We start from the raw sequence: 23,467 nt of genomic DNA, 5'->3' as shown, positions 1-23,467 counted from the left end.
GTACATACTGCCCGCTGTCATACCCTCTGTACTTCTCTCATGTACATACTGCCCACTGTCATACCCTCTTTACTTCTCTCATGTACATACTGCCCGCTGTCATAGCCTCTATTCTCTTATTTTTATACTGCCTGCTGTCATACCCTCTGTACTTCTCATATTCATACTGCCTGCTGTCATACCCTCTTTTCTTCTGTCATGTACATACTGCCCACTGTCATACCCTTTGTACTTCTGTCATGTACATACTGCCCACTGTCATACTCTTTGTACTTTTCTCATGTACATACTGCCCGCTGTCATACCCTCTGTACTTCTCTCATGTACATACTGCCCCCTGTCATACTTTCTGTACTTCCTTCATGTACATCCTGGCCTCTTTCATACTCTCTGTACTTCTCTCATATACATACTGCCTGCTATCATGCCCTCTGTACTTCTCTCATGTACATACTGCCAGCTGTCATACCCTCTGTACGTCTCTTATGTATATACTGTCCGCTGTCCTACCTTCTGTACTTCTCTCATGTACATACTGCCCGCTGTCATAGTCTTTGTACTTCTCTCATTTACAAACTGCCGGCTGTCATAGTCTTTGTACTTCTCTCATGTACATCCTGCCCACTGTCATACCCTCTGTCCTTCTCTCATTTAAATATTTCCTGCTGTCATACCCTCTGTACTTCTCTCATTTACATACTGCCCGCTGTCATAGTCTTTGTACTTCTCTCATTTACCTAATGTCCGCTGTCATAGTCTTCGTACTTCTCTCATGTACATACTGCCCGCTGTCATACCCTCTGTCCTTCTCTCCTGTACATACTGCCCGCTGTCATACCCTCTGCCCTTCTCTTATGTACATACTGCCCGCTGTCATACCCTCTGTACTTCTCTCATGTACATACTGCCCACTGTCATATCCTCTTTTCCTCCCTCATTTACATATTGCCTGCTGTCATAGCCTCTGTACTTCTCTCATGTACATGCTGCCTGCTATCCTAACTTTCACATTGCTCTCAAACCGATTCCTCCTTCCATGCTAAATATGCAGGTAGACCAATCTCCCACTGTGGCTACTTACATTCTGAACATTACAGGAGGCTAGTGTAAAATACAGGTTAAAATGTTGGTGGTATATAAAATATTTTCACTGGACTTTTAATCAATCCATGAATGAATTAAATAATTTATGAATATATTTTCCTGGAATTCAGCTTTAAATAGGCACAACCACCTTCTTATTTAGGGCAGATCAATGGTCCTTGCTCTCTACCCACCCACAAGGTATACCATAGATCCGTGGTCCCTCACAGCTGCAACCAGAGTTAGCTTTGGTGTTGGACAGTAGTGGCGCTTACCCGGGTAGATGACATCACTGCCCCATCTCTATTCATTCCTATGGATTGCTTGTCCACTGTTGGGAAGCAGAGTAGTCTCTCAATAGGAATGAATGACGATTCATGGGTTTAAAATTGATGTATACACAGCCTCTCTATAGAAATGACTAGGCACTGAAGGGTTTCATTTCAATGTATAACAAGTAATAACATTATGGCAACTGTATAACAAAAAAAGCTTTACATTGTTTTAATATTTGGGCACAGAATTAAAGGGTAACTCTACTTTTGTGGAAAAAAAAAAAGAGCAAATACAACTAATATAGCGTATACAATTATGACACAAGTCAGTTTTTAATTGAATGTTATTAAAAAATTGCCTTTCCTTTTTAATCTGCAGCACTGTAATTTTCTTTAAAATGCAGTGCAATATGACCTGAATATGAATATCCTGAGTATGCCCCCCCCCTCCAGAAATGTAATTTCCTGCTTGTGTGATTGGCTAAACTGATTTTCCCAGAAGTCCACACTAAGATATAAGTCAGATTTTGGGCATCCCCTGCAACAAAAATGCCATTTTGGTGAGATATTCCTCAAGTGAAATCACATCTAAAGGGAAGCAGACCCTGCCACTTTCCTCGTCAGAGCCCTTCAGGTGCAGCAGCTGATTGATAATTTTAAAATCACCTCCATACATATTCACTCACAGGGACACAAAAAACAGCTATTTCTGCAGAATAGCAAAAGGTAGGCATTTGCAGCGATGTTTGTTAAAATCCCTGAAATGTATCCTAGATCACCCAGTGGGGAATGTTTTTTTTTTTTTTCTTTCTTCTCAACAAAAGAAGAGTTACTCTAACCACTTGGCGACCGTAATATGTGTGTGTATACGCTGTGGTTTGCAAGTGGTTTACTAGAATTATGGCTGAAGATATCAGCAGCTAGTGATAATCAGGCTTCCCCTACCTGCCCCTGAGTACCCTCCTGTAGCTTTCTGTCAAACTACAGTTAGTGGGCACAGTTAGTAGTTCCTGAAGCATTGATATTTGATTACATTTCTGACTTCTGACCCTTCTCTGCTTGCCACATGTAGTCAGCCGAGTAATCCAGCAGCTACATACTTACAGGAGTTCCCAATCTACTTGGAAAAAAAATCTCTTTGCTTTCTTATATTGGGTACATTTATGTGTTTGTCCCTTTTTATGTTGGATTAATGTGCATCAAAAGCTTAGAAGATCTAAGTCAGAATTTGCCTATAAAATGTGCATAGTATGCAGTCCAGACCATGGGATTAATTCTATGACTGTGGCGTGTCCTGCGTAGCATCAAGATTTTTCATCCGTAGATGGATGGAAGGCTATAAGCGTCATTGCTGTCATTCTCAAAGTGCTGCTGGTCTGGTATAGGTATACATTTTGTTGTCCTTTTGTTTTTCGTTGTAGTGAGGGATATTTTCAAGCCACAGAAACAAAACTTTTCCACTTCATTACCTTGGAGAGTAATGTATGCTTGTAACCAAGGAATGGGAATCTGTTATAGCAGAAAAACCTTTCTAATTGCTTTTCCAGATACACAGCCTTTCATCACCTCTACAATGCTGAGAACATGTTATGTTCACTGACAATTGTCTTTATTACAGGCTCAGTCATTCATTGTTCCACTTTATTTTATGTTCATTTCCATACTCTCCATGAATCGGAAACCTCACTATGGATTAGTTGAGCTGAGGAAAAGGAACAACATGGATTTCTTTTTGCTCTGACTCCCTGTTCTGCCTTTCACTCTGATGTAGATATATGGCCTACATAAAAAGGATTTTTTTTTTTTTTTTTAATAACACAGCGTTTCTCTAATGGCAATTGAACAGTACTTTCACTTAATGTAGTAACTACAGTAATTAATGGAAAAAAGAACAACATTTTAGTTGATAAGTATTGAGCTAAGGTTAGATCATCAATAACAGTGCAGCACCACTTTAAATTCTATGTATGTGGAAAAAATTCTATAATCATAAAAATATAAATATTAATACACTAGACCGTGCATATAAGTGATACACAAATAAAAAGTGTCATTCAAATTCAAAATTCATAAGTACCAAACAACTAGTCCATTGCAACAGTCCCAAAATAATTGTGCAAAATCTGGAAAAAGTGCTGGTGATCTCCTTCAAAATAAAATGATTTATATAGAATTTACTATAGAATTTAATATACTGTATCTCACAAAAGTGAGTACACCCCTCACATTTTTGTAAATATTTTATTATATCTTTTCATGTGACAACACTGAGGAAATTACACTTTGCTACAATGTAAAGTAGTGAGTGTACAGCTTGTATAACAGTGTAAATTTGTTTCCCCTCAAAATAACTCAACACACAGCCATTAATGTCTAAACCGCTGGCAACAAAAGTGAATACACCTCTAAGTGACAATGTCCAAATTGGGCCCAAAGTGTCAATATTTTGTGTGGCCACCATTATTTTCCAGCACTGCCTTAACCCTCTTGGGCATGGAGATCACCAGAGCTTTACAGGTTGCCACTGGAGTCCTCTTCCACTGCTCCATGACGACATCACTGAGCTGGTGGATGTTAGAGACCTTGCGGTGTTCCACCTTCCGTTTGAAGATGTCCCACAGATGCTCAATAGGGTTTTGGTCTGGAGACATGCTTGGCCAGTCCATCACCTTTAACCTCAGCTTCTTTAGCAAGGCAGTGATCGCCTTGGAGGTGTATTTGGGGATGTTATCTTGTTCGAATACTGCCCTGCAGCACAGTCTCCGAAAGGAGGGGATCATGCTCTGCTTCAGTATGTCACTGTACATGTTACACAATGTTAACAGGCGCTTGATCACATATCGAACCAAAAGTCCATAGAGTCAAAAGTCATTAATGGCACAGAGGGAGAAGTCCACCATGTAGGGCAGCCATCCAGAAACCAAAGCCAGGGGTTCCACAGGGCTAAAACAAAGACAAACAGAGGCGCCTCTAAGTGTAGACTATATGCAACAGGTTTAACGAATAAAATTATGCACTCACGTTAGTAAGCATATATTCATGCCCATAAAACAAGGTTCCAGTGTGGAGAAGTGTACATCATCCGGTCATGGACATCCGTCCTGCTGGAGCCGAAATCCTTTCGCCGTGGCGGGCTTGTACGGCAAGGTTAGAACCAGGAAGTAGGCTCAGTGTAGTTGCTTGACAGCGAGGCTTGGTGGATAGTCGAACCTGGATGATGTCATCTGCATGCGACGTGTTTTCGAGCGTGCTTGCTGCCTGGGGGAGGGCAGCCGCGCTCCATCTTCACGGCAAGAATTTTATTAATGAAACCTGTTGCATATAGTCTTCACTGTACATGTTGGCATTCATGGGTCCCAAAATGAACTGTAGCTCCCCAGTGCCAGCAGCACTCATGCAGCCCCAGACCATGGCACACCCACCACCATGCTTGAGTGCAGGCAATACACATTTGTCTTTGTACTCCTCACCTGATTGCCACCACACACGTTTGACACCATCTGAACCAAATAAGTTTATCTTGGTCTCATCAGACCACAGGACATGGTTCCAGTAATCCATGTCCTTAGTTTGCATGTTTTCAGCAAACTGTTTGAGGGCTTTCTTGTGCACTATCTTTAGAAGAGGCTTCTTTCTGGGAAGACAGCCATGCAGATCAATTTGATGCAGTGTGTGGCGTATGCTCTGAGCACTGACAGGCTCACCCCTACCCCCCCCCCCCCCCCCACCCCTTCAACCTCTGAAGCAATGCTGGCAGCACTCGTACGTCTATTTTCCAAAGACAACCTCTGGATATGACACTGAGCACGTGCACTCAACTTCTTTTGTGGACCGTGGTGAGGCCTGTTCTGAGAGGAACCTGTCCTGTTAAATCGCTGTATGGTCTTGGCCAACATGCTGCAGTTCAGTTTCAGGGACTTGGCAATCTTGTTATAGCCTAGTCCATCTTTATGTAGAGCAACAATTCTTTTTTTCAGATCCTCAGAGAGTTCTTTGCTGTTAGGTGCCATGTTGAACTTTCAGTGACCAGTATGAGAGAGTGAGAGCGATAACACCAAATTTACACACCTGCTTCCCATTCACACCTGAGACCTTGTAACACTAACGAGTCACATGACACAGGGGAGGGAAAATGGCTAATTTGGCCCAATTTGGACATTTTCACTTAGGGGTGTACTCACTTTTATACATTAATGGCTGTGCGTTGAGTTATTTTGAGGGGAATTCAAATTTACACTGTTATACAAGCTGTACACTCACTACTTTACACTCATTTTTGAATTATTTGCTGCCACCCTTAAAGACTGCTAAAAGATCATTGATGTCATGCTGCTGTCTTTGGCCAAGTGGCATTGGACCCAGAAATATGAAGGCACCATCAAGTGAATTGTCAATCAGCCACAGCTCAAGGACTTCTTGGCAACCTCTGGACTTCCACAGAACCCTAGCTGAGAGTGGCTGGTGATTTTGCCACTTCTATTTCTCTTCTATGAATACATTTCTTATATTTCTGCAGTCATTGTTTCCAGCCTACCATTATGTCACCTATTCTACAATGTGATCACAGTCTGCAGCATTCCGCCTTTGCACTCGTAGTGCATGTGCTGTGTTCCTGCCTTTCAAGAGCTTAAAGTTATGAACTGTTTAAAGATAATAATAGGGACAGCGGATTGTTCCTTTATCCCAGTCATAAATACTATTTAGTACAGATGTACAATGTTTGCAGGTCTCAAAAATTGCCTTGCTCTGATTTAAATCTTACTTTCTGACATACTAGCTAGAAGAGCCAAAAGAGAGCGTAACGCATGTAACATAGCAACTAGACTATTAATATGTGAAAACATGTCCGTTGCACGTTTCTCAGGTTGAACATGGCTTTTAGATATTATTGTGATATTAGAGCGTATTTACTGGAATTTCAGACACTAGAAAAGCTGCTTTAAGCAGAATTTAGGCGTGCAATATGGTTTTGTAGGTTTTTGTTCTATAAATGGGGAAGCCAAACTTGTATACCAAAGTTTGTAAATGTTTAAATAACCGCAGTTGCCTTTGTGAAGTGAAGTTTTACTTCATAATAATAATTAATCTGCCTTCTTTGCATGTCCTAATTTAGATATTGGTGTTATATTGATGATTTTAATATTTTAACACTACAGTATATTAATTCTTTGATCTGGTCGGCATGGCTGAAACAGTGAACAGTTATAATAATATATTGCCATTTGCAAACATGGAGTTTAATGGCAAAGAATCTGCAGTAGTCCTGTTGATCATACTAAACAGCTTTCTTATAGTTTTTAGCTGACCGTGACTGATTTTCCTTATTGAATTTACCAATGAGAACAAATAGTTGCGGTCTTTAATACATGTTATTTAAATAAAGTAGCTCTGCTTAACTTTTTTTTTTTTTTTTTTGACCAAATCAAGGGTAGTTTGTATGTAAATAGCAGCTTACCAGCTTTAGGCCCCTTTTACACAGGCGGACCGTTCAGATCCGCTTGTCCGTTTCTTTGTCGGATCTGAACGGTCCCCCCATGCATTCCTATGGGGCATCGGATGTCAGCAGAGACATGTCCGCTGACACCTGATCCGTCCCGTCAAATCTCGACGGATGGAAACCCTATTTTCCATCCGTCCAGCGGATCGGATTGGATGAGAACGGACCGACGGTCCGTTCCCATCCGATTTCCCCCATAGAGATGCATGGGGAACTGACAGCTGTGTCTCCGCACACAGCGCGGAGACACAGCTGTCATCCTCCTGCTCAGCGGGGGATCGGCGGCTCGATCCCCTGCTGAGAAAAATGGAATCTGTCCAACGGACGGACAGTGTGAAAGGAGCCTTAAAGTGTATGTAAGCCCCAACAACAAACTCCTTTTTTTTGAGCTGTAAAATATACCACTAAAAACATTTTGTTTTATATCTGTTTGATTGGTGCAGATGAAAAAAAAAATGCTGCCAGAAATCCAATATGCTTGTAACTTCACTCTTGCTCTAATGCACTGAAACCCTAAGTAATGTTATCCTCCCATGCAAGTTCTCTTCTGCAAACTACAGATCATGCGCCCCCAATATGTTAGAAAGATGAGGAGAGTGGAAGGCATGCTATAGTGCAAATCAGGAGCATGCATCTTCATACAGGGATGTGGCACAGCCAACTTTAAATCGCATCTAAACCCAAGAACAAAAATTGTTAATTTTCAGAAGTGGTGGCTGCATTTTTCCAAGCTTTTCCCCCCTATTTTTACCTGGGATGTTGTAAGTAACATACTTCTAGTCGTAGTATGACAACACTCACTATACTGTATCTACAGTATCTCACAAAAGTGAGTACACCCCTCACATTTTTGTAAATATTTTATTATATCTTTTCATGTGACAACACTGAAGAAATTACACTTTGCTACAATGTAAAGTAGTGAGTGTACATCTTGTATAACAGTGTAAATTTGCTGTCCTCTCAAAAAAAATAAACGCAGCCATTAATGTCTAAACCGCTGGCAACAAAAGTGAGTATACCCATAAATTAAAATGTCCAAATTGGGCCCAATTAGACATTTTCCCTCTCCGGTGTCATGTGATTCATTAGTGTTACAAGGTCTCAGGTGGGAATGGGGAGCAGGTGTGTTAAATTTGGTGTTATCGCTCTCACTCTCTCATACTGGTCACTGGAAGTTCAACATGGCACCTCATGGCAAAAAACTCTCGAAAGATCTGAAAAAAAAAATTGTTGCTCTACATAAAGATGGCCTAGGCTATAAGAACTTTGCCAAGACCCTAAAACTGAGCTGCAGCACAGTGGTCAAGACCATAGAGCAGTTTAACAGGACAGGTTCCAGTCAGAACAGGCCTCGCCATGGTCGACCTAGGAAGTTGAGTGCACGTGCTCAGCGTCATATCCAGAGGTTTTCTTTGGGAAATAGACATAAGAGTGCTACCAGCATTGCTGCAGAGGTTGAATGGGATGGGGGGTCAGCTTGTCAGTGCTCAGACCATACACAGTGCCACATCCCTACCAGTGCTTTCCGTGAGGTAGAAAGGATGTGACAGAACTTGGTCTTCTGAGCTAAAGGCTGCATATGCATACAAAGCACTGTGTGTTTGGGGAAGGTCAAAGAGCTGTGGAAGGTAAAACTAGGTGAAGGTACCCCTAGGTGCTTTTTTTCTAAAGGAGTTGTAAAGGCAGAAGGTTTTTTATCCTTATGCATTATATGCATTAAGGTAAACAGCCTTCTGTGTGCAGCAGCCCCCCTATCACTTACCTGAGGTCCCTCTCTGTCCAGCGATGTCCACGAGTGTCTCAGCCATCTGAGATTCTCTCTTCTGATTGGCTGAGACACAGCAGCGGCCTCATTGTCTCCTGCTACTGTCAATCAAAGTCATCTAGCCAATTAGGGGAGATGGGGGAGGGGCTCCGTGTCTGAATGGACACAGGGAGCTGTGACTCGGCACGGGTGCCCCCATAGCAAGCTGCTTGCTGTGGGGGCACTGAACAGGAGGGGGTGGGGGGCAAGAAAAGGAAGATCTGGTATGCTCTGTGCAAAACCAACTGTATAACATGTTTGTTATTTTTATAGGGGGAAAAAAAAGCTAGACTTTACACTCACTTTAAGGTTGTCCTGTTACTTGGATAACTATATTTGAATGGGAGCTTTGGTTAGTGAAGAAAACATGTCTTATCAGCAAATCCAAAATACGCGAATGCCTCGTTTCCACTGAGCGGAATGGTTCAGGTTGGTACAGTGTGGAAGGATTAGAACGGTCCGGTCTATTCAGGTGAGCGTTTCCACTGCAAGTCGGACCACCAGGGACCATGCAGGGTTTACACCAAATGAGGTGTTTGTTTTGCTCTTTCATTTGACGTGAGCATTGAAGTTTTCCTGTCCGCCAATCGGTGGAATCTATCGTGTGACGCCAGTAGCTCCGCCCTAACCGTACTGTACCATTTCCTATGGCCCTACATCTGAAGCAGGACCAGGAATGGTGCGGTTTGGTTCGGTTGTATGGGCCACTTTCATAATGGAAACACTCAAAATAGCGTACCGAACCGACCCGAACCGATCCGCTCAGTGGAAACGAGGCATATATTGTCAAAATTATTGGGACCCCTACCTTTACATCCGAGTCTTAGTCTGTAGGGTTCAATATTGAGTTGGCCCAACGTTTGCAACTATAACAGCTTCAACTCTTCTGGGAAGGCTGTCCACAAGGGTTAGGAGTGTGTCTATGGGAATGTTTGACCATAATTCCAGAAGCGCATTTGTGAGGTCAGGCACTTATGTGGGACGAGAAGGCTTAGCTCGCAGTCTCCGCTCTAAATTATTCCAAAGGTGTACTGTCGGGTTGAGGTCAGGACTCTGTGCAGGTCTGTCAATTTCCTCCACCCCTGACTCACTCACCCATGTCTTTATGGAGCTTACTTTGGGCACTGGTCCAACTCGTTTGGGTTGTTTTTCAGGGATTGGGCTTGGCCCCTTAGTTCCAGTAAAGGGAACTCTGAAGGCGTCAGCATACCAAGACATATTGGACAATTTAATTCTCCCAACTTTGTGGGGACAGTTTGGGGATTGCCCCTTCCTGTTCTAACATGACTGCGCACCAGTGCACAAAAGGTCCATAAAGACATGGATGAGCGAGTTTGGGGTGGAGGAACTTGACTGGCCTGCACAGAGTCCTGACCTGTCCTGATAGAACACCTTTGGGATGCATTAGAGTGGAGAATGCGAGCCAGGCCTTCTCGTCCATCATCATTGCCTGACCTCACAAATGCACTTCTGGAAGAATGGTCAAACATTCCCACAGACACACTCCTAAACCTTGTGGACAGCCTTCCCAGAAAATTTGAAGCTGTTATAGCTGCAAAGAGTGGGCCAACTCAATATTGAACCCTACGGACTAAGACTGGAATGCCATTAAAGTTCATGTGCGTGTAAAGGCAGGCGCCCCAATACTTTTAAAACTATAGTGTATATATATATATATATATATATATATATTTTTTTTTTTTTTCTTTTTTGCAGTGGTCTGCTAGTGGTGTGCTTATTTAGTTTTAGTTTTCTCTTCAGGATGTTGGCAGGCAGGGATAAGATCAGTCTTTTGACCTGCAGGAAACCACAGAGCGTTATTTTAATGGCTGAGCTGAATAAAACTACATTAGTCTCTAATAGGGATGGGCGAACGGTTCCGCCCAAGCATCAGTTCAGGCTGAACATTTGCCTGTTCGGTCGTTCACCGTACACCCAAATTTTTAGGGTGTTCACCCGATGAACACTCTGCAATGCACTGAGTGCTGCATAGTGCATTCTGTGCCCTGATTGGGCAAAGCTTTCTGGTTGTTAAGGAGCTGGGCCTGGCTCTTATCTGGGCATGCAGCCTGGCAGGTCAGAAAGAAGGGGGGGGGCATGAGCGAGGGCCCCCCAATCCTGAACCATACCAGTCCACATCCTCTCAACATAGGGTGGGTGCTTTGTGGGAGACGGGGCTCTGCCCCCCCCCCCCCAAAGCACCTTGTCCCCATTTTGGTGGAAACAAATGCCTCTTCTCGATAACCCTAGGCTGTGGTTGTCGGGGTCTGCGGGCTGGGGGCTTATGGGAATCTGGAAGCCCCCTTTTACCAAGGGGGCTCCCAGGTCCTGGCCCTCACTTATGTGAATGGGTATCTGGTACATAGTACCCCTAGCCATTCACCAAAAAAAAAGTGGCAAAAAGTAATAAACAGAAGAGCCCGTTTTTGACAAATCCCTTATTAAAAACTAAAAAAATAGTGTCCCTCCAAACGCATCCCACATGCCTTCACGTGCCCAGCATAAACCAGTCTCTGATGTCGGAAGGAGGAGGTGCCACCGGGTCACTTAGCTAGGTGGCCCCACCCCTTAGCTATATAAGAAATGTCAAAGTGAAAAGGCGGGATTTAGGGGACGCCTTCCAGGAGGTGGAACGTTTTTAATTTTTTCTATCTGAGTCTGGCTGGCGGCGTGATTGGCAGTGGATTTACATCGGGGGACACTATTTTTTATTTATTTATTTTTAAATAAAGGAAGTGTCAAAAACTGTCTTGTGTTTATTTTTGCCACTTTTCTGGTGAATGGCTAGGGTTAATATGTACCCAATGCCCATTCACATTGGGGGGGGGGGGGGGGTGGCATGGATCTTGGGGGGGCCCCCTTGTTAAAGGGAGCTTCCAGATTCCGATAAGCTTCCCATCCGCACACCCCGACAACCACAGCCTGGGGTTGTCGGGAAGAGGCCCTTGTCCCTATCAACATTGGGACAAGGTGCTTTGGGGGTGGGCGGGGCACCTGTCCCAAAGCACCCACCCCCAATGTTGAGGGCATGTGGCTTGGTATGGTTCAGGAGGGGGTGCTCTCTTCCTCCCCCTTTCCTAACCTGCCAGGCTGCATGTCCGAATAAGAGTCTGGTATGAATTTTGGGGGGACCTCATGCCCCCCCTTTTTTTTGCCCATTTTTTTTTCTTTATTTTTTCAATAACCAGGTCTCGGCAATTGTAACTGTGAGTCATTTTAAGTGGAATTTGATTTTTTTTTTTTTTAGAAATGTCATTTTTGCTGCAGCTTGTTTTATGCATCCTACAAATGTGCGACTTTACAAGCACATTAGGTGGACCCCCGGCCACTATATTTAAAGGAATTTTTCATTTTTCTTGTTGCACTTTAAGCATAATTAAGATCACTACTCCCGCAAAAACGATCGTTTGTAGAAAAAAAAAATATTGATACATGTCCCTTAGGGCAGTACCCAGGCCCCCATACCCCTTTTATTGCCAATTGCCTGCATATAAGCCTTCAAAATGGGAACTTTTTGATTTTTGCTGTTCGACTCCTATAGACTTCAATGGGGTTCTGCTGCAAACTGAACAAGGAGCTTCTCTGCCCATCCTAAAGCCTCGTACACACGATCAGACTATCGGTCGAATTTTGGTCCATTTTTTTTGTCCAAGCATGCGTAGTCTTTTTTTACAATTTTTTTCAGACGAAAACTGTACTAATTAACCAGTTCTGGACAGGAAGGATTTGCCCCCTTAATGACCAGGCCATTTTTGCGAATCGCCACTACGTTACTTTAATGGAAAATTTCGCAGTCGTGCGACACTGTACCGAAATAAAATGGATGTCCTTTTTTCCACAAGTAGAGCTTTCTTTTGGTGGTATTTGATCACCTGTGCGGTTTTTATTTTTGCGCTATAAACAAAAAAAGAGCAACAATTCTGAAAAAAAAAAAAAACAATATTTTCCACATTCTGCTATATAACATTCCCCCCCAAAAAATGAAAAAAACTAAATTTTTCATCCTTTTTATGGCAATTTGTATTCTACTACATATTTGTGGTAAAAAATTTTTTTTTTTTTATCACGTCTACAAACTAGGGGAAAGATTTGTCATTTTTATTTATTTATTTATTTATTTTTTTTACTAGTAATGGTGGCGATCTGCGATTTTTAGCAGGACTGGGACATTGTGGGGGACAGATCGGACCCATAACTGACATTTTTGACACTTTTGGGCGGACCAGTGACAGTAATCAGTGTATAAAATATGCACTGTTACTGTAATAATGACACTGGCAAGGAAGGGGTTAACCTAGGTGTGATCAAAGGGTTAATTGCGAGCCAAGGGGAGTGTTTTCTAACTGTGGGGAGGGACTTGTGAATTGATTATAGAGACCTGTGATCCTGTTTAGAAGGATCACAGGCGTTCTGTGATCATTTCAGAGAGAGCAACGGTCCGCTGTGTTTACAACAACTGGCCGTCCTTCGCTCTCAGCGGGGAGTGATCACGGGTGTCCGCTCGCTCGTCCCCCAGCACCATTCCCACGAACTGATGTACCCCTATTTCAATTTGTGCAGTTGAGCCAGCCTGTCACAGTAAAACTGCGGCGGGTGGTCGGCAAGTGTTTAATCTGTTTTCACTTCCGATAAAAATTTTATAGCCGGTGTACTGCCGAAAACTCCAACCTGCCGAAATCTCCAACCACGTTATTTCTACTCTGGGAATAATTGGAGATTTTAAGCACTTGGTGTTTTCACACAACACCGGCAGCCTATACACCTGAGAACATGGTATAATTAGTGCAGATTCTTACTCCGCCTGGTAGTTGTCTCCGCCTTGGAGGCGGCCATGTTTTTGCTTACTAGCGGGCAGTGTAAGAATCTGCACTAATTATACCATGTACTCCGGTGTATAGGCTGGCGGTGTTGTGTTGTGGGTTGGAGACTTCGGCAGGTTGGAGTTTTCGGCAGGACACCGACACATTCAGTTTTTGTTCGAAAATTCATAATCGGTTGTCGGAAGCACTGTACTAACGATCTGAAAATCTGCAGATCGTTTGCTGGATGAAATTTTACTTCCAATTTTCTTATCGTGTGTATGGGCCTTTAATCTCTATTTTTCTTCTTGGTGAGTTTTGGAGTTTGGATTTTGTCAAGGCAGAAAGTGGCCATTTTTCTCCATTACGTCACTGGCGGTATGTCCCCAGCATAAAGCACCATTAGAAACAGAATTACAATGTGAAAACCTTGCTTGGCTTTATTCAGTGTACACTGGGCAATTCTGAGATGGAACAATTAGGTTGTTTTTTTTTTCCCCTTTTATGAAATGCTATAACCAACCCTACCTATTCCTATTCCAGAGACTTGAACCAAGTAAATGGAAATCTGGCCTGGCATATAATCTGCCACTTTCGCTTGTGAAATCTGTGTGCCATGTTCCAATATAAATGTCAGCTTTCTGCAGAAAGATATGCTCTTTTTTTAAAATGAGCTTTGACATGACAATGTCTCTTGTAGACTTCATAACACGTCAGAAGTAACACATGGATATAGACAGGGTATAAAAACTGCTTTTTCTTTACACTCGTAAAACTATGTGCTGAGAAATTCTCAATGTTTTCTAGGGCAAGAGGGACCTTTTAAACATTGCTGTGTCTCAGCCATTACATACAGTTGTCAGGCTGTAGACGGAACACATTGGCCAAAGCTGATGTGAATTCCTCCTCTCTGGGAGACAAATCCGGTCGAATGCATCCAGTAAAATGTTTAATTGGAGCATATATTTTCCAAATCCAACGAACGCTACATGACTAGCATACACTTTTTTTTTTCTGAAGGATCAGGCTGAATTTTTCACTGTACTAGATATTATGCTTGTATAGCATTTGGGACATGACATAATAGAACCATGAAATATATGTACATCACCAACAAGCTGCTTGTGATTTGGCCTATAGATCTAAAGTGGAAACAAAGGTATGACCACCTCTACAGTCATGTGACATATATAATTAGACAAACATTAGATCTTGATTTAAATAGTGCCCACATGCAAAGCTTAAACAAATCGCATAAAATTGACTTGATTAATTTTCATCATCTAAATGATCAAAACTGCAGTTTTGTAATATAGAAAAAGTAAAAAATAAGTACTCTGCAATGTTTACCACCCCTTCAAATCCATGAAAATAGAATCGGGTGTTTCAGATTAGGTGGCAATGATTAGAACCTCCTCAGGGAGTCGCAGGTGCGGTGTGCGGTGACAGACATTTTATCGCATGGTAAAACGCCTGTCACAGCAGGGAAATACAGGAGACAATTGTTTCCTTTTGTGTTCCATTCACACTGCAATGCAGCCTAGCGCTGCACTAAAATGCAGACATTCAGTGTCTGACATTGGACAAAGTGTATGTTTTGCACACTTCAAATAAAGCTCTTACAAAACAAAAAAAGGATGATGCAACAGAGAGCTGTCGCAGCAGTAAAGCACTCTACATATAGTGTGAATTGGCCCTTAACCTCTGATATTTTAGGGTCTGGTGTTCTCTTTGCTATAGATGTGTGTGGTGTCATCATACCAAGATCAAAGGAGCTTTCTAAGACCCTCAGGAAGAAAATTGGGAATGTTTAAGTCTGGCAAAGGCTATAAACAGATTGCCAAATTATTTAAAATCAATAATTTCACTGTATGGAAACTAGCCTATAAAGTAGCGTAGACTTTAAAGTAGAGTTCTGCCCCCAGAAAAAAAAAATATAAAATTAAAGTCAGCAGCTACACATATTGTAGCTGCTGACTTTTAAAATTTCTGTCCTGTAATCCAGTGATGTCGGCACCCCAGCCGGTCTTTTCATTGGCTGTCGGGTGCTGCCCGCCGCCATTGCCGGGATGAGAACCTGCCAGTGAAGCCTAGCGGCTTCACAGCTGGTTCCCTAGTGGGCATGCGCAAAGCTCGCTGCGCATTCTGAATGGTGCGGTGGCCGCTGAAGGAGGAGGGTGCCTGGCTTGTGACATATTTTGCCGCGGCCTAGTCCACCCGAAGTAGAGATGGGTACCTATCAAAAACAGGTACCCGCCCCCCCCCCCCTCTTAAAGGTGCCAAATGTAGCACCGGAGGGGGGAGCAAACAAATAAGCAGAAGTTCCACTTTTGGGTTGAACTCAACTTTAAATGACTGCTTATTTGTTGAGGATTGGCCAGATAAGCAAATCAATCAGTTACCCATTGATGCTAAAAGACTTAAGTCTCCAAGAATTTCAAATAAAGATCCAATGTTTGCCTGTTCAAATGTGGTAGTCAACAATATACAGGGGGCGTGCATCTTTTTTCACATAACCATATGAAGCATCAGCAAATTGGAAATTTGACCTTAGTTTTTATGTAGAAATTTTTGATCCATTAATAACATTTTTCTTCGTTCTGTTTTAAATTCATTGCTGGCTTTATAACTTTATGAGTGCTTCATAGGAACAAGTGCTTCACTTTTTTGTCTACTGTCTGTCCATCTATCTTCACTCAGTCTGTTACAATCTTCCCTTTCAAGCTAAGCATGCTTGGACATTTAAAGCAAAATTCTAGGTTCCCCATAACCCATCCCCCTTTAAAGTCCAACTCCGTGCGCAACAAAAAAATTAAGAAAAAAAGGAATCATTTGCTTGTTAAACGCTCCCTATATTCTCCAAATATGAGGTGAGCTGCTAGATGGTGTATAGGAGTGTGATCACATCACACAAGAAGTTTCATTTATATGCATTTTTAGCAACACTGGATTTTAGTTCACTTACTTATGGAGACTTTTTTTTTAAAGATTGTTCTATGATTTTGTTCTATGATTTTGTTTAATTTACATTATGTGTTGAAGTATTTGCACAAATCTCTGTAGCACTGCTGCTTTGGATAAAGCACCCAGTAGGGTTATTAATGAATTCATGTTTTTTTATTTATTTATGCAATTACTTATTTTGCACACTTTGCCAACTAATTTGTTGCACCCAGGATTTGGTAGTATTACCCACAGAGGAAAATAAATGTATTAACGTTGGTTTTTTTTTTTTTTTTATGGTTTTTGCACATCTATTTTTATCTCACGCAAGTATTAGGTGAATGTGACACAGTGATATATCAAGGACACAACAATATTTCATCTTTATTGAATGCAATATATCACACAAGATTAGACAATTTGGTACAATACACATATGGATATAATTAAAAGTTTTATTTTAGTTTAAGCAGAGCGCCACATCAAATTTGGTATAAAAAAAATAAAGGAACCCTTGCCGTGGGCTCCACTCTTCCCCACGATGCAAGGGTTAAATGCTGATGAAGTCTAGGGGTGCATGAATAAGGTGTAATACTATATTTTGAAACTTTGTTCAGCATAGTAACACAATTCATGGATGTGAATTCTATTTTATTTATTCTATTTGTATGTATTTATTATATTCTATATATTCTATTTCTACACAGAGAGATTGGTGGTGGTAGCTGAGCATTATGAAAAAAGTCTTGAAGATTTGCTACAGAGCAGGAAGCCTGTGAGGTAATGTCTACCCCCCATAAGGCACACTTTTTTTTTTTTTTTTTATGATTTTCTAACAAAACCTGTGGGCATACTGTGCATTAAGATAAACCTTCTGTGTGTAGCATTTGCCCCAGCACCCCTTAATACTTACCTGAGCCCATCTCTATCCAGCGATGTCCACAACTTCCTCAGCCATCCGGGACTCTCCCTCCTGATTGGCTGAGATACAGCAGTGGCGCCATTGGTTCCTACTGCTGTCAATCAAAGTCAGTTAGCCAATCAGGAGAGCGAATGGACACAGCTGCAGCTCTGCTCGGGTGCACCCATAGCAAGCTGCAATGTTAATAAAAAAAAAAAAAAAAAACATGGGACTTTACAATCTCTTTAAGTGTTATTGTACAGTAAGTCCCCTACATACGAATGAATTCTGTTCCGAGAGCACGTTCGTAAGTCCAGTTTGTTTGTAAGTCCAACACAGCTAGCCTGGTACCCAGCTAACACAATCAGTCCAATAAATTACTGTATTAGGTTTATAACATGTTTTACACAAATAATACATGGGGAAAAAAGGTTAAAATATAGAAACAGTACTGTATACAGCAAAGAACACAGAGCCACAACCTCCAGAAATGTGAACTAACTCACACGATTGGACAAATGTATATCTTTATCTTTGCAGGTTCGCAACTCAAAGGTTCGTATGTAGGGAACTAACTGTCATTTTTTGTATGTGGGTACTTAAAGTGGACCTTTCAGTAATATTCTAGTCCTCATGAATAAATCCTTTACATGTCACTTTTTCAAGCAAGAGTATATATTTTTTATGAAGGCTTCACCTTTTATCCTTCTATAGCAGCCCCCGACCTCTGCTCCAGTGACTTTGCTTAGGCTGAGATGATGTCATCAGTCTGCTACAGGCAGGGGAATGCATTTCCTCAGTCTTTTCTTCCCCAGTGATCAGACTGCATCTATAACTTTGTAGCCAATCTCAATCGAAGAAGCTACAGCAGGAGCTGGCCTGTGACATTTGTGAATCCAGGCAAGATCTGCACAGGAAACCAGGTTTTAAATGTGCCAGCATCTCAGTCCAGGAAGAAGATTCTTACCCTAAAAGAGGACGAAACAAAAATCGCATTAGCCCTTTGGAGAGAAAGTACATGCACTTATCTGAAAAAATGTATCTGGTGTCTTGTCCACAGGCCTGGTTCACACTTATGCAGTTTGCTTTTGATCCACTTCTGCAGTGATTTTTGCGGTGCGTTTTGCGTTCTTGCACACATATTTTTATTTTGGCCAATTTGTTGTTGGGCAAATTAGTAAACTCAAATCATGGCAAAAACTGCACTACATGATTTTCTGCAGCTTCTCCATCAGAGTCTATGGACTCAAAAATGCACTGTTTTGTGTTTAAAAAAGTCCCTGACCCTTTCCAAAAACTTAGCAACCGAAAAAAAAGCATGTGTCCCATATGAAACCATGTTAAATGGACTGTAGTGCGTTTCACAAAAGCACTAAAAATGCATAGGTGTGAACCAGGCCTTATAGCTAAACTTTAATGGTAAATCAAATTTCTTGTTGCTGAGCGTTTTGCATTTTTTTAAAATCACAAGTGTGTAGTTAAATTGCTCAGTCACAAAAAAATTGATTGCCCATCTAGATTAGAATCTATAATAGATCATGGTTGCTGCAAATCGATCTGCTGTTCCAAAGAAAGTTTAAATTTTATTGGAAACCAGCACTGTTCCATCCGTCCATATGTACTATCATCTTTTCAGCAGTGCTATCTGTCACGAGGTTTTGAATATACAGGTGCATCTCAAAAAATTAGACTATTATCAAAAAGATAATTTCTCTTTTGTTCATTGACAGACACAGCTCCTGATCTTTTTATCCATTGGGTTATACTGCCCCCTACAGGAGCAGACACTAGGCAGAAAAAAAGACCTAACTACGCTTATGGTCAGTCCCAGAGGGTATACTCCCCCTCTCTGCTATAGGTACTCCGTTTTTTTTCTCTTTTATTCATTGACGGACACATTTCCTCATCTTCTTGACTACATGGGTTATGCTCCCCCCCTAGAGGAGTAGGACAATAGGCAGGAAATGACTTGACTACGCCTATAGGGCAGTCCCAGGAGGTATACTCCCACTTTCTGCAATAGGTACTCAGTTTTCTTCTGCCTAGTCAGTATTAAGGACCTAGTTCCTTGCTGGGATCTCTGGTCCTGGGGTTTTTTTTCTCTTTAATATTTTGTTCCTGTTGAGAATCTACAATCAATTGCCAGGCCAGCAAGGGCGTTCAGACCACAGCTCCGCGGCAGGTGGCCGCGACATAGCCCCACTGGACGGGGGCTGGCCTGCGAGTTAAAAATCTTGCGAGGGGGCATACGATCTGGCTTTGCCCGAGTCACAGCATTCCTCCTGGCTGACAGCACCCACATTACGATGGAGCGGTGGTCTGTCCGGGGCTTTGCCCACCCTGTTCCTGGTGTGGTAAGTAGCTGTCCCCCCATTACTTCTGGGCTCTCCTGCTTCCCAGACAGCACCCCCCCTTCTCGATGGTCTTCTACAGGCCTTTGTCACCCCCATCTGCCCCCCCCCCCCCAATGGGGTTGACATACCTTTTTAGGTCTGTCTGGGTGTTGAGCTGGCGATGGGGGTGGGTGGGGAGCGCTCCGTGGCGACCGAACGATCAGACTTTGGGGCTGGGCCTGGTGGGAGTGCCTGCCAGGGCCCCCCTTCCTGTTTGGATCATTTTCAAGCTCCTGGGGTTCCCCCCAGGGCCGCCATTTTCTTGTAGCTTTTTGTGCTATAGATCAGCGGCCATGTTTGTGTAGCCTTGGCAGGCATTTTCTTGTGGTTTCCCATTGAAAAAGTGGCGGCCATGTTTTTGAACCTGGATGGGCGGGGATTCGGCCTCTAATGCCGATCCCTGGACTTTTCTCTTCCTGATTGCCGCATGGTGTGCAGTTAGTTTGTTGCTGTAAGTGCCTGATCGGTGGTGATGAGTTTTTTTGTGGGGTAGGCTGTAGCAGAGGTAGTGCTTTGTGCTGGGCCTTGTGGTGCCACCAGTGCGGTGGGGTTTCCCTTGCAGTGTGATACTTTTTTTGTGTGGGTTCCATTAATGGAGTCCCAGGAGCATATTTTACAACCTGATCCCCTCTCAGAGGCTGCCAGGCCCTCCGGGTCCCAACAACTGACTGCACTGACGGCGGTCTTGGTGTACTTGGTGTCCAAGGTTGATTTGGTCCTGGGAAAACGGGCTCGCAAAAAGCGTCCCCTGCCATCACCTGCTTCATCTGTCTCATCAGATCCTGATTCTGATTGGGCCGCTGCGGACGCGAGTTATTCTTCTTGGTCTGCGTCCATGCACCCTGCGTGCTCAGATAGTGAGTTTAATTCCTCTGCTCCTCTAGCCATGATTGAAAAGGCGCTAGTGGATGCGCTGATTGTATCAGTGCGGGAAACCTTTAAGATGCAGCATCGGAGGCGCGGGTCACCTTTGGCACCCACAGGTCCTCCAAGGCAGCGAAGGTGTTCCCCTTTCCCACTTCGGGGGTGCCCAAAACGCACTCTTGCAGTTCTTAAGCGTTTTGCAATGTGGTACTCTTATGAGGATTCCCTCCTTAAAAAATGGACGGTTCCTCCTGTAGTGGACTTCCCGATTTCCAGGTTGAATAAAGCCACCGTATTTCTGGGGTAATAGTCCCTGGTCTTTATAGATCCAGCTGATAGGAGGTCGGAGACCTTGACCCGCCATATGTTCACTGTGGCTGGTTTGGCACTTAGGCCGGTATTTACTATTGGCCTGGTGTCGCAAGCTATGACCAAGTGGGCAAAACGTCCATGCTGGGACCTGAAAGGGGAACAGCTCCACCCTGCTTTTGCGGAGCTGGCAGATCAGTTGGTCCAAGGGCTACAGTTTGTCTGTGACACCTTTCGATGCTGCTCCTTTGATTTCTAGACTGTCTGTCTCAGCAGTGGTCCTGCGGCGTATTATCTGGCTGAAATGCAGGTCTGCGGACCAGGCTTCTAAGAAGGCCTTATCTGATCTTTCATTTGTGGAGGATCACCTGTTTGGAGCTTCCTTGGATCATATGATCAAAGGCCTCACAGGCGGAAAGAGTACTCTTCTTCTACAGGGCTTCCAAGGGTAAGGACGACGGGGGGGGCTTTCTTTTCAGCTCACAAGAGGCCTTTTCGTCCCTCAGGGTCTTAAGACAAGGTTTCTAAGCCCTTCAGGGCCCCGGCCGGGGGTTCTAGGAGGACCTGGTCTGGCAAGCCACGAGCGGGTTCTGCCAGACTTGCAGACAAGGCTTCCTCTGCATGAAGGGTGCCCTGACCCATGCCTGGGGTCGGGGGACGTCTTCGTTGGTTTCCTGATCTGTGAACCTCCCTGATACAGGGACATGTGGGTCCACTAAGTCATTCGCACACACAAAATTGAGTTTCGATCTTATCCTCCAGAAAGGTTCTTTCCTTCCAACCTGCGCTTTTCCCCAGATCGCTTAAGTGATCTTTTTGGGGCAGTGCACGACTTGTTACTTCAATGGGTGATTGTTCCGGTTCCGACATCGTAAAGTTTTCAAAGTTTTTACTCAAAATTGTTTACAGTTCCCAGGAAGGAAGGCAAGGTACGTCCAATTCTGGACCTCAAGGTGCTAAACTGCTTTTTGCGGATACAGAAGTTCCAAATGGAGTCCATTTGCACAGTAGTGGCGTTCCTACACCAAGGGTCTACCTTCACATCCCAATATGTGCCAGCCACCAGCGCTTCCTCCACTTTGCCGTAGGCGAGGAGCATTATCAGTTTGTGGCGTTACCATTTGGTCTAGACTCCGCTCCTCGGGTCTTCACAAAAGTGTGTTGATGCTAGCATTGTTGCGTCAGTGGGGGATCGCGTTACTAGGATACCTGGATGATCTGCTGTTGTGAGCAGAGTCTCTGAATGCTCTGTTGAACATCTTGGAGATTACTCTGCAAACTCTGAGGGAGTTCAGTTGGATAGTGGCGGCCATGACAGTTGAGCCTTTCTGGGTGGCAATTTCGGCTGTGGGAGCCCCTCCTTATCCCTTGGCACTGACTCCTGGGTCTTTTCATTCCCTGGATGCCGCACTTGGAGTGCAGATTATCCTGGTGCTGCCAGTGCTTGTTCTGTGGGGTGGTGAGACTGGTGGGGTCCTTTACCTCTCTGCTGCACGGTCGATTGGTGCTCTGTCACTGGCGACCGGGTGGTGCTGCCAGAGCAGTGGGGGTGTCCCTTAGCAGTGTATGCACTTTTTTTTTGGGGGTCCCCCTATTGACTTATGGAGTCTTCGGAGCATGTTTCCCCACCTGACCCCCTCTGAGGCTGCAGGGCCCTCCGGATCCCAACCATCCATTGATGCACTGTCCGCGGTTCTGGAGTCCTTTGTATCCCGGATGGGGTGGTTTTTGAGCGTCGGGCTAGCAAAAAGCACCCCCAGCCTTCCCTTGCCTCATCTGTCTCCTCATATCCTGAATCCGATTTGGCTGCCACGGACGTGGCTCACCCTGCTGGGTCTGTGACCACGTGCCCTGAATTCTCAGATAGAGGATGATTCCCCTACACCCATAGCTGCACACAAAAAGGCGCTGGTGGACGCACTGATTGTGTCTAAGCGTAAGATTTTAAAGATGAAGGATGCAGCTGAAGCAGGTTCCCTTTGGCACTCACAAGCCATCCAGAGTGGCAAAGGGGTTTCCTTTCCCCTCCTATTTTGACAGGCTTGTCGCTAAAGAGTGGGTACGGCCGAAACGTTCCCTTGTGGCCCCTAAGCGATTTGCTATGCAGTACCACTATGAGGAGTCCCTTCTTAAAAAGTGAACTGTTACACGGGTGGTGGACCCTCCATTTTCCAAATTGAACAAGGCAGCCATGATTCCGGTTACGGAGTCTCTGGCCTTTAAGGATCTGGGTAACAGGAAGGTGGAGGCTGTGTTCCGCAATATGTACACTGTGGCTGGTTCGGCACTCAGGCTGGTTTTTATGCCGTGACTTGGAGGGGGAGCAGCTTCTTTCTGCCTTTGCTGAGATAGCGGAACTATTGGTCCAGGGGCTACAGTTTACCTGTGATGCCTCTTTGGATGCGACTCCCCTACTTGTTAGGCTCTCTGTTTCGGCAGTAGTCCTTTAGGTGTGTTTTTTGGCTCAAATGTTGGTCTATGGACCAGACTTCTAAAAAGGCCGTAACTGATCTTCCTTTTCAAGGAGATCACCTGTTTGTAGCTTCCCTGGATGACATCATTGAGGGTCTCGTAGGGGAGAAGAGAACCTTTCTTC

The 23,467-nt window shown here is 43.7% G+C and overlaps 1 protein-coding gene across 1 annotated transcript in view; it reads left to right on the top strand.

The window, feature by feature from the left end:
- TBCK (TBC1 domain containing kinase) overlaps positions 1 to 23,467 on the top strand; it is a 554,412-nt gene that overhangs the window by 5,514 nt on the left and 525,431 nt on the right. The window contains exon 3 of the mRNA XM_082256928.1: positions 17,112 to 17,184. Within this exon, the coding sequence (XP_082113054.1) occupies positions 17,112 to 17,184 (73 nt within the window). The remainder of the gene's footprint in view (positions 1 to 17,111; positions 17,185 to 23,467) is intronic.

The sequence above is a fragment of the Pelophylax lessonae genome (genome assembly GCF_965119305.1).
Source record: "Pelophylax lessonae genome assembly, chromosome: 1".
Taxonomy (NCBI): domain Eukaryota; kingdom Metazoa; phylum Chordata; class Amphibia; order Anura; family Ranidae; genus Pelophylax; species Pelophylax lessonae.
Note: the sequence above shows the minus strand (reverse complement) of the source record. Positions and strands in the feature narration are given on the sequence as shown.